The sequence below is a fragment of the Sander lucioperca genome, chromosome 3 (assembly GCF_008315115.2).
Source record: "Sander lucioperca isolate FBNREF2018 chromosome 3, SLUC_FBN_1.2, whole genome shotgun sequence".
In the NCBI taxonomy this organism is placed as follows: domain Eukaryota; kingdom Metazoa; phylum Chordata; class Actinopteri; order Perciformes; family Percidae; genus Sander; species Sander lucioperca.
In genome coordinates this window covers 45,604,257-45,620,861 of record NC_050175.1, presented here as the reverse complement: position 1 = coordinate 45,620,861, position 16,605 = coordinate 45,604,257, and the positions used below count along the sequence as shown (strand labels likewise).

At 41.2% G+C, this 16,605-nt stretch overlaps 1 protein-coding gene across 2 annotated transcripts in view; it reads right to left on the bottom strand.

Annotated features, from left to right (window-relative positions):
• Window positions 1-625: 625 nt before the first annotated feature.
• The window catches only part of cdh8 (cadherin 8), a 109,476-nt gene continuing 93,496 nt past the window's right edge, over window positions 626-16,605 (bottom strand). The window contains exons 8-12 of one of the 2 annotated variants that reach the window (XM_031290697.2): window positions 11,393-11,529; window positions 8,469-8,590; window positions 6,920-7,037; window positions 1,895-2,146; window positions 626-1,700 (exon numbers count right to left, since the gene is read on the bottom strand). In XM_031290697.2, coding sequence (XP_031146557.1) covers window positions 1,207-1,700; window positions 1,895-2,146; window positions 6,920-7,037; window positions 8,469-8,590; window positions 11,393-11,529 — 1,123 coding nt within the window. In that variant the 3' untranslated portion in view covers window positions 626-1,206. The remainder of the gene's footprint in view (window positions 1,701-1,894; window positions 2,147-6,919; window positions 7,038-8,468; window positions 8,591-11,392; window positions 11,530-16,605) is intronic. The other variant, XM_031290698.2, reaches the window with a different exon arrangement.

Here is a 16,605-nt window from a genome sequence, read left to right as displayed (position 1 = left end):
ATTGTGCTCAGACGCTCACTGGCTGTACCTCAGAATATGTTATGAGATATATGTTACAGAGAATTAGCATGTGTCAGAAAGGTCCCATTCCTGCAGTCCCAATTAATTTGATCATCTGTGTTGTTACAGTAACTTAGAGCTTGTGTTTGCTTGCTTACATCTAATCTATATTATCAACTGCAATAAATTCATGATATGGTTTGGCTGTTATGAAATAGTATTCAAGTGGTTGGAAAAAAAACAGCTGAATGTGAAATAATCTAAACACACTCACTATAAATTGTCAGCACAGGAAAAAGTGATTTAAGAGAACAGAAATACAAAAACTCATAGAACAAGAAAGAAGAATCAACACATCTCTTGTCAAAAAACAGTAGATTACAGTTGTATTTAATGTTGCTTCTGTAAAAAGAAGGCCTCAGAGTTTCTACATTTCTCTTTTTTGTCTCCACTTCAGTCTTTTATAGGCTAGTAACACTTGCGACCCACACCTGTAGCGTGTAAATACAAAGAGTTGTATAAAGCAAGCCTTTCCGGGCTTTAGATAGTTTATAAATGTGGCCACCAGAGAACATATCAAATAATAACAAATTCATTTTAAAGCCAATACTGGTTTGTCTTATGCTTTTTTTTTCAAATCATACATACATTCATCATTTTAATGTAGACCATATATTGCTTTTTCATTGTCATTTTGTTTCAGATCACAGGCCAGCTGGGTGGCTTCGGCAGACATGAAATAAGAGTCTCTCTGCAGCTTCTGAGGTCCAGCTTGTTGTCCATGGAGCATGGAGTGTCTGCTGAACCTTCAGGGAACCCAACAACATCCGTGATTTCCTTTCATCAGGCAACTACCAGCAATATCAGGGTTTTTCTGCTACTGGCAGTCATAGCAAATCACTAACACCCAAAATACTGCTAGACACTCCACAACGGAATCTAAGTTACACTCCACAAGAATCATAGATCTCCTAATAAAGACATTGTTTGGCTCAACAATTACAATGCGCTTGACGTAGTGGATGACGACTGCTATACCTCACTCTAAGAAGAATACAAAAAGGTGGCCTCCCTTGTTATTAACTGGTTTTTTTGTTTTTTTTAAACACCTGTTTCTAAAAGCCAGCGAACCCCCTAGCGTTTAATACACAAGTATGTGGACAGGAAAGAAATCGGAAAAGGTCTTTTTTTCTAACAGACCAAAGGTCAGGTCTCGCGGTCGCTCTCGCCCACAGAGTAGAGCTCCCCAAGTCTTCTGAAGCGTGGGCCCCACTCTCTGAGATAGTCATAGTTCTGGTCCGAGTCTGACGACGCCGTCTCCAATGAGCTGAGGGAACCGGCGATGGATCCCCTGCCCTCGTATCCATAGATCTGGATAGAGTCGTAAGGCGGCGCTGTGGGATCATTGTCTGCCTCATGGAGCCGTACATTGATGAATTCGTCCACATCCACGCCGTTTGGGCCAGAGTGCTGTCCCGCTCGGGGCATAAACTGCAGGTCGGGCTTGATGTCCTTGCGTGGCAGGTAACCATTGATGCCGTCCGGGTTCTGCAGAGTCGCAATGTCGAAGGCCTCCGTGTCCTCCTCGCCGCCTCCTTCGTCATCGTAACGGATAATATTCTCCCTCACATCTTCGTCATCCTTTATAATCAGAGGCTCATTCTTGTGTCTCCTCAGGGTCACAAATAGTACTACTATTACTGTCAGAAAGACAGGTGGAAAGAAAGGAAGAAAGAAAGAAGAAGTCTAGGTCAAGCTTTGAGTGGATTTTCTGTTAGTACAAACAGATCATTCATCTGAAGGTTTTTATCTACATCTGTTAAAACTGTAAATAGTAATAATGGGTAATATATAATGGGTAGTAACGTGACACTGTAAAAAAGAAACACCTCACCTAACAGCAGTATAATGCAGGCCAGGATGGCAATGAGAGCTCCCATACTAAGGCCAATAGGTAAGACGTAGGCCTCGACGTTACAGGACTGGACAATGCCGTCCTTACTGCACCCACAGACCCGGATGGTCAACGTGTTGGTGCTGCTCATTGGTGGATTCCCATTGTCCGTCACAATGATTGGCAGGAAGTACATCTCCTGTTTCTGTCGTCGGAAGGTATCGTGCTTGGCCAGAACACTGATTGAATTGTCTGTCAGAGAGAGGTAAAGCCAGAGATATTTTTTTTTTTTTGTTAGAATGTGTGAAAAACCCATTATTATTCATGGTAGCAACAGACTGAATTTCTAATATTAAATTGTGTGAAGATCAGTGCAGCGTGAGGGTAAACTAATTTCACATCAATCGTCACCGGGCTTTCTAGCACTCTCACATTCCAATGCCGTAGATGCATTTCAGCCACCTTCCTTTTTCTCGACAGTCCAATTTGGGAATTCTGAAGGAAGGCGAGCTTGAGCTTTCTGTCCCCCTTTGAAAGCTGAGGAAATGAAGGGACCACGACAGGCGACACCAACTTAGAAGATGGCACATGTCGACCCAGAAAGGTGCCAGCTGCTCTTTGATGACACTTCTGTGAAGCTGTCTGCTCATTAGCTGGCTCTCCTTACCCTGACTACATTATCAAACACTCACATTCCCATAAGAATCTACTCCTGCTGATCTTATGGAAAACGTACAAGATTTATCATAGTCTAACCTTTGCCTCTCTGCTTGAGGGTGCACTTAAGAGGGAGGGGGAAATAGATCTGGTGATATATACGCTATACGAGAGATGGGCCATGTTGAAACATCGGCATTGACTGAGCCAACTTAATCAAAAGCTGGAATGCTTCATGATAGAATTATTTGCTTTGCACAATCTGTAATTGATGTGAACATATGCTCAGATTTATTTTCTTATGAGTGCTGTCACAAAGTGGTACACTCTGCTTTGTGAGCACCAACATGTCCTATTTAATTTGGATCATTCAGCAGTGCATATAGAGTATGCAAGTGTCTACTATACTGTAGTAAACCATCAGGGCTTGTCCTCGTATACAGGTCATTTTCATTTTCTTGGCAACTATTGATGGTAAAAATAGAACTAAACACGTCCTGCCCGTCAGCCCATCCACAGAATCAGCCTGCTACTCAACGAGAAAGGCAGTTGTGAAGTTAACCTTTAAAGTGATTGAACTCACTCGAGTTACAAGAATGCTGTTTTTATTATCTTTACATATATTAGAGCATATTCAAAGTGTTTCATGCAGCGACTGATGGATTCTGATGAAAGAGACGGAGTACATTGTAATATTAATCATCACCATAACAAAAGCTAAAGCTCATTTTAATTAATTTTTAGCCATAAATATCTTAATATGTGGGAGGTTCCAAATGACAGCAGTGACAGCAAAAGTGACACTAAACTGACTTTTTGCACTTCTGAAGTCTCTTAAGATTATGTGTGCCTCTCAGTACACACAACACATTCAGCGTGCCAAATCAGTCAACACATTCTCACTCCCAACTCGTCAAGTACTGACGCATGGTCCGGACCCTTTGCGTCACTTTTTAATGCTCTCGGTGCCCCTTTGGTGTCATTTTTCAACGTGTAGGATAAAACCGCTTAGTTAGGGTTTAGGAAAAGAATGTGGGTGGGGTTAAAAGATGTACGTTTAAGTGACACATGGGACAAGAACAGTGCACGAACCCAGGTTTCCTGGATGAAAGTCCTGTGTTGTTTGTTGTTGTGATTTGATACTATAAATAAAATTGAATTGAATTGAATTGAATTGTTTGGCGTCATTTTTCAACAAGCTTGGTCAGGACCCCTTGGCGTAATTTTTCAATGTGCAGGGTAAAACAATTTAGTTAGGTGAGCCACTGACCAAGCGCCAGTATGTGACTAGTTGGGAGTGAGAACGGTTTCAATAAGTAGGACTTGAATGCTTTGATAGTATCATAATACCAAAGGATTGAAAGAAGCACAAGAGGCAATGTTAGACCTACCGTGGATGCAAAGTGTTTATAATTTTTTCACACTACATACCGTTTGTTTGTTAGTATGTGCACTGTTATTGTGCATATGTAATTTTATATGCAAATTATGCAGTATTGCATGTGTATGCAACACAGAGATGAAATAATTGGTCTCTACTTACCTAATCATAATACATTCAACCTGCATGTACTTATACTTAATTAATTATAATTATATACTTACTTGAAGTCCAACTGAAATCATAAAATGTATTATTTTTAGCATTCAAAAATCACTGCCAAAAATAGTTTTAAATTGTTACATTGTTTTACTGTATTGCTAAAGGCAAGTTTTGTTTTTACTGTATTGCTAAAGGGGAAAAAAATGTTTTCAGAGATACACCAGAAATGCTCCTTTAGCCTCCAAGCCTCTTTGTGGATGAGCAGGATGATTGACAACTGGTCCGGCATGGGCACCTACAGTACATAATAACAGCAAACCTGCAATAACATAACATCTAAACTGATGGCCGCTGACATTTTGCAGGTAGATTTTTACGCTGTTCAGTGTGCTTTAGCTGAGTAGCTAATTAGCCTGCAAATCAGCAATCATTAGCAAGCACTTTTCCCTTGGTGGATGTTTCTCTGGTAGCTGGTTCAGCAAGCCAATGTACAACACAAGACACGTCTCCATGATTGTAGGCGGAGAAGGAGACAGCCACAAAGCCACAGCTGGTTTTGGCTTTTTGTGTTTTGTCACAACTGGCTATTAGTTAGTGTAACTGTCAACCTATAATTAAACAATGACGCATACTGCCTAATCCCACTGTAATCTAACTATAAAGCAAGGATTCTGTGTGTGTGTGTGTGTGTGTGTGTGTGTGTCCGTTGTCTTTAAATATCTCGAGAACCATTCATCCAATCTACTTCATTGCTGGCATTGCTGGGTACCCAATGAACATGGCGTTTGGGATTTGGAGCAGTTTGGACAGCGTTAAATATTTATAAATATGAATCAAACTCAGCATTCTGTAAGTTATATTCAAGTACTATGGTTCTGGAGAAAGCTACAAGCAGCAACACAGAAGGCCAAGCAATTGGTCCAATCCACGTTTTGAACAGGCACTGCACTAGTTAAAAAGGCAATTATTGATTCTCTGTCTAAATTGACAGATATTTTGGTACAAATCACGCTCTAACAGAGGAAAACATGACGCAATTTTATTTCAGTTGGACTTCAAAATGAGCCTATGCAACTTTTACTAAACAACAGCCAATGTGGCCACAAGTGACGATTATTGGATAACGCTAAAGGATAAACATGGTATGAGATTAGCATCGGTAGAGAGGAGTCATAACGTCACTGAACTGACTCATGCTGTCAGTTTTAACGCAATGCAGTTTGCTAACATTAGCCACCACAAGGTACTGTTCATAACAGACCAAGTTAGGCTGTATCTGCTAAACCCCTGATTGAATTGAGCAACGGTGAATTTTGCTGCTAACGCGTTTACCTTTATATTTGTAAGAAGAAGATGCAATATCTTAACACAATTCGAAAGAGAGTTTCTATCGGCAGAATTTCATTCTTGGCAGAAAGGTAAATGTATGTTGTCTCAATTACTGATAATGGGATGTTGAAACCCCGCCTGCTGAACACAGTTGTCAGAGTGCTTGATATCTTGTATACAGCTGGTCAGAACCTTAGCCATCTTGCTCAGAGTGGGCAGCTCCTAACCTCTTCACTGTGCAATTCCTACAATTAGACTCATCATTGCAAACAAAGGCAGCACACAGGGGCTCACAGAAGCCTGACGCTCTTCACTCAAGTGTCTCCCACAGCTGCCGATTTAGATAGAAATAGTCACTGAAGTGCTGGGGGATATGGTGCAGTGGGCTTGGGATTAACAATACTATAAACAAGTGGTTGGTGCAGTATGTAATATATAGAGAGCTGAATCTCAACATATATTTGCTGTGGTTTCAGGCAAGTGAGAGAAAAAATGCAGGCTCTTTTTGTTGTACACAGAGCTGTGCTTATAGTGGTGAAACATATCTAGTGGGGATTTTATCTATTACATCATCTAAAGAAACTATTAAATATCTTCTTACCAAAAGGGCAGGGTTCAGGAACCTGCATTTTTATACAGGTTTAGGTTGATCCGCAGTTAAGACCGAGTGTTTTGCAGCAAGTCTGTGCCTGTGAAACAGACCTTCATTTTTGACTTTCCATTTTCTGACAGAGCTATTTATGACAGGAAAAATATGATTTTTGTTCCTTTAGTTATTGCTCAAAGTGTCAAAAGAGGTACACATGTTCTTAGCCAAGGCTATTTCTGAGTTGTCTGCAATTATTACACTGGCATCTTATGTTCCTGCCTGATAATGTTTCAAAAGTAAAAGGTTTTACCACTCCTTAAAAAAATGCAGACTCTATTTGATGACCTGATTTTTATGGACTCTTTCCTCTGTCAGAGTGAGGTTGCAGTAAGTTAGCCTGCAGCCTCTGCGTCGAAACAGAAGGCTAGTACCATATGAAGATGATTCGCCCCGAGCTGAAAACATTACACAATGTCATCATGAACACAGCCTGTTCAGAGCCAGTTATGGAGGAGAGGCAGAAGAAGAGCAACGAGATTAAGGAAAGAGAAAAAAACGGCAAATAAACCAATCAGAGTATTTAGCAAATAAATTCAGCACCATCTGCTGCAACAGCTCATCGGAAGTCATCCTACATTGAGCTGCAAGACTACCAGGAAAAGCCATTTGGATCTCATTCATTTAGCTTCCCTCAAAACGCACTCGTGAGTAAAAAGAAGCTGGTGTCCAGACAATTTCACATCTGCTAATTGTGAGCTACACTGATTCACCAGATTTCATCTCGAGTATGGCTAACGCGCCACAGTTCAGAGAATAGACTGGAAAGCTATTGGAGAAATGTAAAGAACCGTCGGTCATTCTGCCAGGAAAAGACTTACTTTGCTGTGATTTTCTTTTTGTTACTCACCTTGGTTGTTTTTGATGGTGAAATTGGGGTTGTTGAGCATCTCCGGGACTAGACGGTAGTCAAAGTAGTGGCCCTGGATCGGGTCGTCTTTGTCCACCGCGCTGACAGTCTGGATCACCTGTGTTGAAAAAAGAGAGACACGAAGATTTACAGAGGAGGGCTCAAAGTCATTAGAGCAGTGGTGTCAAACTCAATTTCACTAAGGGTCACACTGGAAAAAGAGAATCACATCAAGGGCCAGACATGTATACTGTAGTTTATTGACATGCTTTTATTTATTCGGAAAAAGTCAAATATCTTTGACCGTTTTATAGCGTATATAGCTTCCACTCATGAAGTTTGGTCGAAATAAAGCCCTAAAAAAGTCAGCAAGAAAGTTCCTTAGCCATCATGGAGTTTAGCAAGTCAAGCAAAACAATCATTCTGATTGCATTTTTAAAAGTAGGCTACCCGACTCACAACAACCTGTTTTACAGGTTCAAATATGTAAACTCACTGGTTGCAGCCCAGTGTCATGTCAGTTCGTGAAATGGCACGTTCGAAAATCGTGACCTGTACACAAATCAATAAATCAAAATAACATGACCATTTCACAAACTTGCGTGAGACCGGGTTGCTGGTTGTGTGGGAACTTTTGAGTCTCAAAGTCGGCAAATCTTACAAATTCTGCTTTGAGTGTCGCGTAATTACAGTTTGAAAAACAGTTTCCTGTTTTTTTGGTTCGCCGCACATCTAGGACGGGCCAAAATGTATTGTGAATCTAAATGAATATGCGGGCCGAGTCAAAATTTGCGAGGGGCTGGATTAGGCCCGGGAGCCTTGACTTTGACATGTGCATTAGAGAAAGGTAGCCTTTTCATTACGACATTTTTCCACCGCAGATTGCCTCAGTCTAATACTGGCTGGATCACACCTGATGAAATACATGCCCTATTCATTCCTGGAGTTTGAGATTATTATTATTATTATTATTATCAATGAGGTCCTGTCTAGTCTGGCACACTTTCAGGCTCCTGGCTCTATCTGTTAATCTGTCATCATAGGTCTTATCGTGCTGTATGTCTTTATGATTGATTGGAAATTAGAATTCAGGCCCCGCAGGATGGTTTGCCTTTTTTTTTCGGCTCCCCTTTTTTCCCCCTCTCCTTTCAATAAAGCTCCCCAATGTACATACACAGGTCCCCTGAATGAGGTCGATTGATGAGAAAGAGAATGCTAAGTACTTGTCCAGATTTTTTTTGGCTGGAGGAAGCATTGTGCCATCTGGAGGAGGACATGAAAGACAGTCTTGAATTATGATCTACTCTGATCAATCCTGACTGCTCTCATTTCCCCTCTGCTCCATGCACACTGTGTCAAGGGAGAGGACTGTTGCGGGGGGAGAAAAAAGGACTGCACTCCCACCTCTGTAGTTTCCCAGTGAAATAAATAGGCTATAATTCACTGTGGCCAATCATTACAGGGGAGGAGTGAGAGACAGAAAGAAAGAAAGCGAGAGAGAAAGAAAGATAGATCACTGGTTTGATGAATGAGCCACTTCTTTTCTTACCTGTCCAGGTTTTCCATTTTCACACAGAAAGGCCTCGTATTCGGTGGCAAACTCTGGGGCGTTGTCATTAATGTCCATTACTCTGATGGCCACAATCGCCCTCGATATCTGACTGTGGTTTCCTAATATACAGTGTGAAATAAAGATAGATAGATAGATAGATAGATAGATAGATAGATAGATAGATAGAGTGATAGATCGATAGATCGATAGATAGATAGATAGATAGAAAAGGGGAGAGACAAGAGGAGATAAATAAGAAAAGACAATGAGCAAAATATAAAACTGGAAGAAAAAAAACAATGTTACGTGTGAAATCCCAGGCAAATTCTGTGACCTAGTTTTAATTTCCTTTATTTTCCATCTTTATTTCACCCTTCATTTCCTGAGCTGATGGGAGGACAGATGATAAGCCACATCAATCTACATTTCAGCCGGAATAAGCGATGCAAAGCAGGATTCGAGGCAACAGAAAAAAAGAAGAAAAAAAATCCCATTCAAAGTGCTTTTGAAAATCCCCTGTACACTGCAATGTTTAAAACATGAGGGTTAAAGTCATGCATATTAATGAGTCATTGGTAACTAAAGTCGAAAAAAAGACAATAAAAGGCAGTTTAATTAGATTAGATTTTGATTGTAATTATTCATCACTGGTAATTGACAGTCCCTTTCGAGAGTCCCCGCGAACGGTTGTATTTATTAATTAGTAGCAAATGCCAACTTTTAAAGCAATTATGTATTAATGTTGTCCCAAGAGGGCTGTGTCACTGTGGCCAATGACACTGGTGTGTTTTTATTTTCTATTCTATTGATTGATTTATTAATTTGGTTTCGTGAAGCTTGCTCCTGCTGTCACATTATAAGAAGAATGAGTGGAAAGTGCATTGACTTGATGCTTAGACAAAAACCTGAGATTTCCCGAGCAGTGAGGTTGTCTCTCATGGTAGCCAATTGCAAATGGAGACTCAAGGGTTTTATTTCCCTTTTAGCAAATGGGGTTTTAAATCAAAATCATCTTGAGAGTGTCAACTGTTTGGTTTAAAACTGGTTTTAAAGTGAGGCTGAACAGCAGCCACTGTAATTACAACATAATGGCAAATTGAATTTTCCTTCATTTCCCAAGATCCTCCTTGAAAAAGATGTTTAATTGATGTGTTTAAATGTAGTGTAGCAGGAGCACAAGCAGAAAAAGAGTCATAAGGTCAGCAACTGTACTCAAAGTCAGTAGGAACGCATCTATCTAAAGTTTGCTAACATTAGCTAATGTTAGCAGCAACTGGTCGTACCAGACCACATGGAGCTGTAGCAGCAAAATCCTGAATCCTGTGTAATAAAATGCATTTGAATTCAATTTTTAATTTGCAAGAGGATTTGTGGTATTTCTTCTTTAAAATATCTCACTTTAACTGGTACTTTTCCAGACAAATGTGTGTATGTGTTTTTGTCTTTATTAATTTGCCATCTGGCTACCACCGGCGCATTTACAGAAATTATGATTTATGTGCATTGTCCTAATAAAATAAATAAATCTTATAAATCTTAAATTGTTCAAAGTCTTTATTATGGTTTATTTTAAATAAAACCTTAACGTTGAGCAGTGGACAGGATGCCCCAGAAAACCAAGGCCACCAGACAGGCTAGGAGACGAGTTGAAAAAGAGGTAAGCAGTGAGGAGAGTGGAAATTGACAGTTTGATAGACAGTGATAGATGGATTAGGGCAGAGAGAGAGAGGGACACAGAAAGCCCCCCCCCTCCCCCACAAAAGTGACTTTCCTCCGGCAGCAGACAGGGAATAGAGTCTGATTAGTCAGATGTCAACTGGTGCGAGGCGGCAGAACGCGCCTCCGTTTGGGTGGCAAATGGCATCGGGATAGAACTGGGAACACATCTATTCCTCTTCACGCCAGAGAAGACACCGGCTTCCCTCCCATCCGTGAAGAATAGCAAAACTGCCGTATTTATTTTGGCAAATTCCCATTAGGTGGTCTCAGAGATGCCACTATCTCGAGCCACAGTTACTTTGCCAAGAGGCATGAAAACATGCTTTAAATGTATGGGTGCGAGGAATGACAAGGCAACCGGATTATCAAAAGAGAAATATTCAATTCCTCCAACGGGCTGCTACAGTGGTGGGATTTGTCTGTGCCGTGTGGCCAAAACATTATGACAGCGTTTGGGCTTTCATTTATTCTGACAATTAATGTGTGTTTCCTTTGATTAAGAAAAGAAAGGAACAGATAGAGGATGAGACAGAGAGAGGAGAGGGAGATAGAGTGGAAGAGGACAGGGACAAAAAGTTACAAGCTGTGTACATTTCTATTCCAATAGCTTTAAGGGCTACATTAAGCTTTATCACAACATACAGCCCCCCTGAAACAATCTGTATGCAAATAAAGCCTTACATCTGGTTTGAGCTGTTTGTAGCTCTGCCGGCAAGATTTTCTACGCAGTCAGTGAGTTTTGCGGTTCGCAGATGTTCTTTAATCTGTAATGGATGCTGGCGTTGGAGCAATCGACTCTGGAGCATGTCTTTAAAACTGTTTATTTGATACGTCTTAATGTTCTTGCACTTCCACAAATTGACTACTGAGCTGTTTAATTCAATCAAAACTCAGCAAATTAACGTATTTAATGCCTCTGTGGATTCAAATGCTAATTGTTTGTGCCATACTACTTACAAAGCGCTATACTGTTGAACAGAGGATTGTGTGTAGCAGGTCACTGATTCCTTTGACGGAGACAACCCAAGAAGTGGCTCAGGAGAAGAAGATATTGTACGTGTCTCCCTGCAGTTCTCAGTTTTTAAACCCTGCGTGCCAATGAATGCCTAATGGTATGTTGATTTTCAAAACAGGACATTACAATTCACTAGGAACGGTGTTCACATCAGGGGGGCAGAGCAGAGTCAGGAGAGGTTACTTACTGACTTCTGTGGCCGTTACTGTTATGTTGTGCCACATGTCCGTCTCCCGGTCCAGTGGTTTGGCCAGTGTGATCTTCCCATCGTCCACGTTGATGTTGAACTGCCTCTCCAGGTCCGTGTGCCGATCGATGAAGTACCTGCAAAGACAATCTATCATCAGAATTTTTATTTTTTTAAAGATAATTTTAGTATTTTGGGCCTTTATTTGATAGGACAGCTTAGACATAAAAGGGGAGAGAGAGGGGGAATAACATGCAGCAATGAAGGGCCGCCGGTCAGATTTCAACCCGCTGCTGCTGCAGCGAGGACTGAGCCTCTGTAAATGGGGCGCACGCTCCACCAGGTGAGCTACCCAGGCGCCCCCCCCATCATCAGAAATTTGAGCCAAAACTCTTTAGCGACCCACCACTGCAGCATCGTTTGCAACCCATTGGGTGTTGTGGCTAATGTTGCTATCCATCAAAAGGTATTTGTAGATGAAAGCACGGCAAAAAACAGTTGGAAATCAATAGTTATCTAAGGAATAATTGCAGCCTTCACATGAGCAGCAGGGGGCATTAAAGCCTGATAAGGTTTCAAAAAGCCCTCCCCCACAATCACAGCGACACCTCCCTCCTGCAAAAAAGACCATTAGTATGTGTTATGTCAGGGTAAGAGATGGAGTGTTGTTAACCCTGTTTGTGTGTTGTTAACCCTCTCTCAACACTCAATGGCCCCCAAAGGCTTTGCATTAATGAGTTAGGACAGCATTGTGTCACACAACGGGGGGGTTGGGGAGGGGTGGGGTGTTATGGATCTAATGAAGATGAACCAATGACCGGCCTGTCATGTTGGTCCTTGTCTGACCTTTAGTTAAATGATTGTGTTTGCTTTTCAAGCCACTAGCCACTTTTTGGTCCCAGTCAACAAAGCCACACTTTTAACACTAATCAAAAACTGTTGCAAAAGATACATTGGTGAAGAGTTCCTTATCCTGATTCTGTTTTCTCTGTGACCCTTCCCGGGACACACTGACATTTTGTGAGAAAGCATTAAGAATACAGTGGAAAGACCAAAAACTCTCCAGAAAAAAACCCCAAAAAACTCCAGCAGAGAGTATGAAATTGGAATGCACATAAAAGAGAATTTTTCCGTCGCCACTTGAAGCTGTGAAATCGCTCTTTCATGTTGAAACTCGCACAGCGCCAATTCTTGGGACAAGCCCACACAAAACTGACTAAAAAAAGAATCTGTCATTATGGGTCATCTTTGGTTTCACACGTTTCATTTGCCATTATGCGTGACTGTCATAAACATCCTACTCACCTAAAACACTGGGCTGCAGTGATTCACGTGAGCTAAATACACCGTGTACTGCACAAGGGTTTCCATCCCTTCAGGACTGTCTATGTTCCTTTCTCTCTCTCTGTCTCTGTCTCTGTCTCACTCTCACAATCTCATCCCCCTCTTACTCAGTCAACAGTCAGACGTTTTTATTTTTTTTATTTTCCACCCAGCTGGGTCTCTACCTCTTCCTAATCCACCCCCCCCCCCCCCATCCATATCTTTGCAGACCCCTTCCCCACACAGACATCCCTCGGCCACCAGGCGCCCCCGCTCACACTGTCTCCCTTCCTTCCTAACCCTGGGTCTTGTAACAGTGGAACTGCTCATCCCTATCAGTGCAGACCTGTTGGCAGGAACCCTACAGTGTCTCTATGAGAGAAAGAAGAGAGAGGGAGGAAGGAAGGGAGGGATACAGAGGGATGGAAGGAGAAAAAAGAGAAAGAGCACCAGAGAAAGCCAAAGACAAAGTCACAATAACAACAATTTATATGAAGGAGGGTGGCTGCTCATACAAGAATGATGGGAAATGAAATAAATAAAACACTGGCCCAGATTTCCAATTGTTGGGGAGATGTACCGAGCCGTGACATTTCCATTTTTGAGATGAAATGGTGTAAAATCCTCTAGACGCCGGGCTGGGAGAGGTCCATGAGGACCCCTTCTTTCTCTCTTTTGCCCTGCAGACGCAGCGCACTTTCAAGACAGGCAGACAGCAGCAAACCACCTGGGAGCAGCCTCTCTCCTGCAGACTGAGTGCATCCCAGTCAAACTCTGACAGCCTCACGTGGAAGCGCGGGGAGACAGACCCTGAAATGTTCTGCCACCTGTCACTCAAACTGACAACGTGATGTGAAAAGAATTAAAAGCAAATAAAAAATGATATCCAGCGTTATACGTGCGTGGTTTTTCTGAGTGTGATGCGAGGATCTGTGCAAATGTGTGCGCACGTGTCTCTCGGTGTGTGTGTGCGTCGTTTTACTTTTCACAGGCCTTTAAAGGGGCTGACATCAGTGCTAACGGTTAAACATGGTGGAGTGGTCCTTTGTGCCAAATATAAGAAAGAAATAAAGCATTCTTACAACTGACGCGACAGACATAAAAATATATTCAACCTCTATACGAAACAATAGGCTAACATAACATAATAGGCTAATCAAAATGCATTATGTGTGACAGAAGCTGTTCCGTGCATAAAAAAAGATAACCATAAGCTGTAATCAGTGAGATCATTATTCATTTTTTTCCGCTCATTTATGGTCCTTTGGTGCATTGATGTGGCGTCTCCGCACTGCATCACCTGTCAATCAAACAGTGTGTCCAGGACATCTTCTCTGCTTGCGTTTCTGTGGGTGGTAATCCTTTAGCCTCTTTAGTGCCGGTGGCTATCATTGCTCATGCTAACTACCCAGTGTTTTTTCTTTTCCATCACATAATGTGTGTCAAAGGATTTTCTCTAGGAAAGATGTACCAGACCGTTGGAGACCAAGCGTAAAAGCTTTCAGCAACTACATGTGCAATAACAGTTTAACCCTTGTGTTGACTTCTATTCGACCATGTACTTAATTTTGTCTCTTTTTTCAATGTTTTTGGCTCTTTTTTTTGAACGCTTCTTTTCACTACCATGTATAAACACCACTAACACCAACTTATTACCAGTTTTACATTTACTACATTTTTGGAATTCATGGTCAATAAACCCCATTTATAGGAAATTATACATAATTCTTGAGTTAAAAAAGCTGAAATAAGAAATCATTTAGACTCATATTAAATGAAGGATAATTACAGAAGGGTATATGTCAACGTTCAGTCTGTTTTTTGTTTTTTTCAAATGCAATTTTCTTTTTTATAAAACACCCAAAAGTCAATGAAAGTAGAGATCTGATCTTTTGTTGTACTTGCAAAGCGCGATGTGTGGAATCATCCATGTAATTTTTGGGTAATTAAAATTAGGTAGTTAAAAGGAAACCCATATTTCTGATATAGACATTTTGAAAAACGGGTCAAATTTGACCTGAAGACAACACAAGGGTTAAGTGCAGTTGGTCTTGGTTGGCATAGTCTTTTATCTTAAATGTAATGTTTACATTTGCCGTACAGCGCCTTGAGACAATGAATAGAACAGAGAAACTCATTATTTAATTAATTAATCACACTTTCTGTCTGACTATAAAATATGTGTCCCGACACGGGAGTCCTGTTTGCGCGCTTTACACTATAATAATATCAGAAATGTTATTAATGTGACTCATTGAACAAAACACCATTCCTAAATTGTAACATTTGAACAGGTTGGTGTGGATGTGTGTGATAAGATGGCAGGATGTGTGTTGAACTGTTGAACTAAAAGACACACTGCGGTCGGGAGAGATGGAGGGACAAGTATAAAGGCTTAAGGCTGTTTTATGCTTCTGCGTCGAATCAACGGCGTACCCCCGCAAACCCCTCTGCGTCGCTGTGAACCCCCCTGCGAGCCCTCCGCCGTAGCTCAATGTGCACCTCCAAAAATGTGTAACTTTGCGTCGAGGTGACGCAGACCGCAAGGACTGTGATTGGTCAACTCGTCCTGTGATTTGTGATTTGTTGATAGTCGGTGTTTCAAGCAGCCTACTGTGGGGAGTAGCAACATGCTAGTTCACTGACATAAGCTTTGTAAATAGACTCAGACATATTTTGGTTACAATGACGGGGTTATCCGTTTGTAAAGTGTCTATATGTCAGTAACGTTTTGAAATTAGCACTTTGCCAGCAAGCAGTACTTTGTGGGCAATTGTGCTAAAATTTGCTTGTTATGGCGGTGAAATGCACCGCGATGCAAAGCAACCCGATGCAGAACTCCAAAAGGGTCGGAGCTATGGCATGGAATAGACGCAGAAGAATAAAACAGCCTTTAGGGTTAGGGTTGCTCACAATAACCTCCAAGACATTGTGTTGACTGAGCTGAACAACACACAGAGTCACCGGACTATTACTGCATCGAGTAGCAGCGTGGAAATAGTTTTGCTACAACAATAAAGTCATGTGATAAATGCATAATATTGAGTCACATAAGTAAGCATAAGTAGTAAAAAGTAATAAAGTCAGGAAATGGACTCGGTAATGTCAGTTACAGTACAAAGCAATTCCTATTTATAATTTGCTAAAGTTCTGCATACCAGACCAAGCGAGGCTGTATAAGCAAATCTCCTGAGTTTATTTCATTAAATAATGGTGTTTTATAGCTTTTGAATTCAAAATGTCTTATTGTATGATGGTGAATGCATTTTTTTCTTTGCTTAAAGGTGCCATAGGTAGGATTGTGAAGATCCAGGACTTAGCCAAAAAATGTGAACATCGATAACTTCTCAGTCCCTCCCCCCTTTCCGCTAAAGCCCAAAACGGTCTCCTAAGCCCCTCCCCCCACAAGGGAGAATGAATTTCCCCTTGGGGATCAATAAAGTATCTATCTATCTATCTATCTATCTATCTATCTATCTATCTATCTATCTATCTATCTATCTATCTATCTGAATGCATGTGCATGTATTGTAACTTAAATTTTCCTAACCTAATTCATATTGAATCAAAAACGTAATCAAATCGGGACCTTGTGAATCGGAATTGAATCGATTTTGAAAATCATTGACGATACCCAGCCTGAATGACAACACTGCGTCTGAATGAACTCCAGAGTATTTTCGTCACTGCTGTACTTGAATTTCTTGTTACTACTATCAGCCGTCATGTACTCGGTACGTGCTGGGTTTTATCTCCGTTAGAGTGTGAACGTGTGACCGAGTGCCTGTACAAGTTGGAGGGAGAAGAGGTGAACAGATCCAGAACAAATGTATCATTTTATTTTTTTCCTACAGAGAACAAAATGCCTCTGTAACATCCCTGCTTGTTAT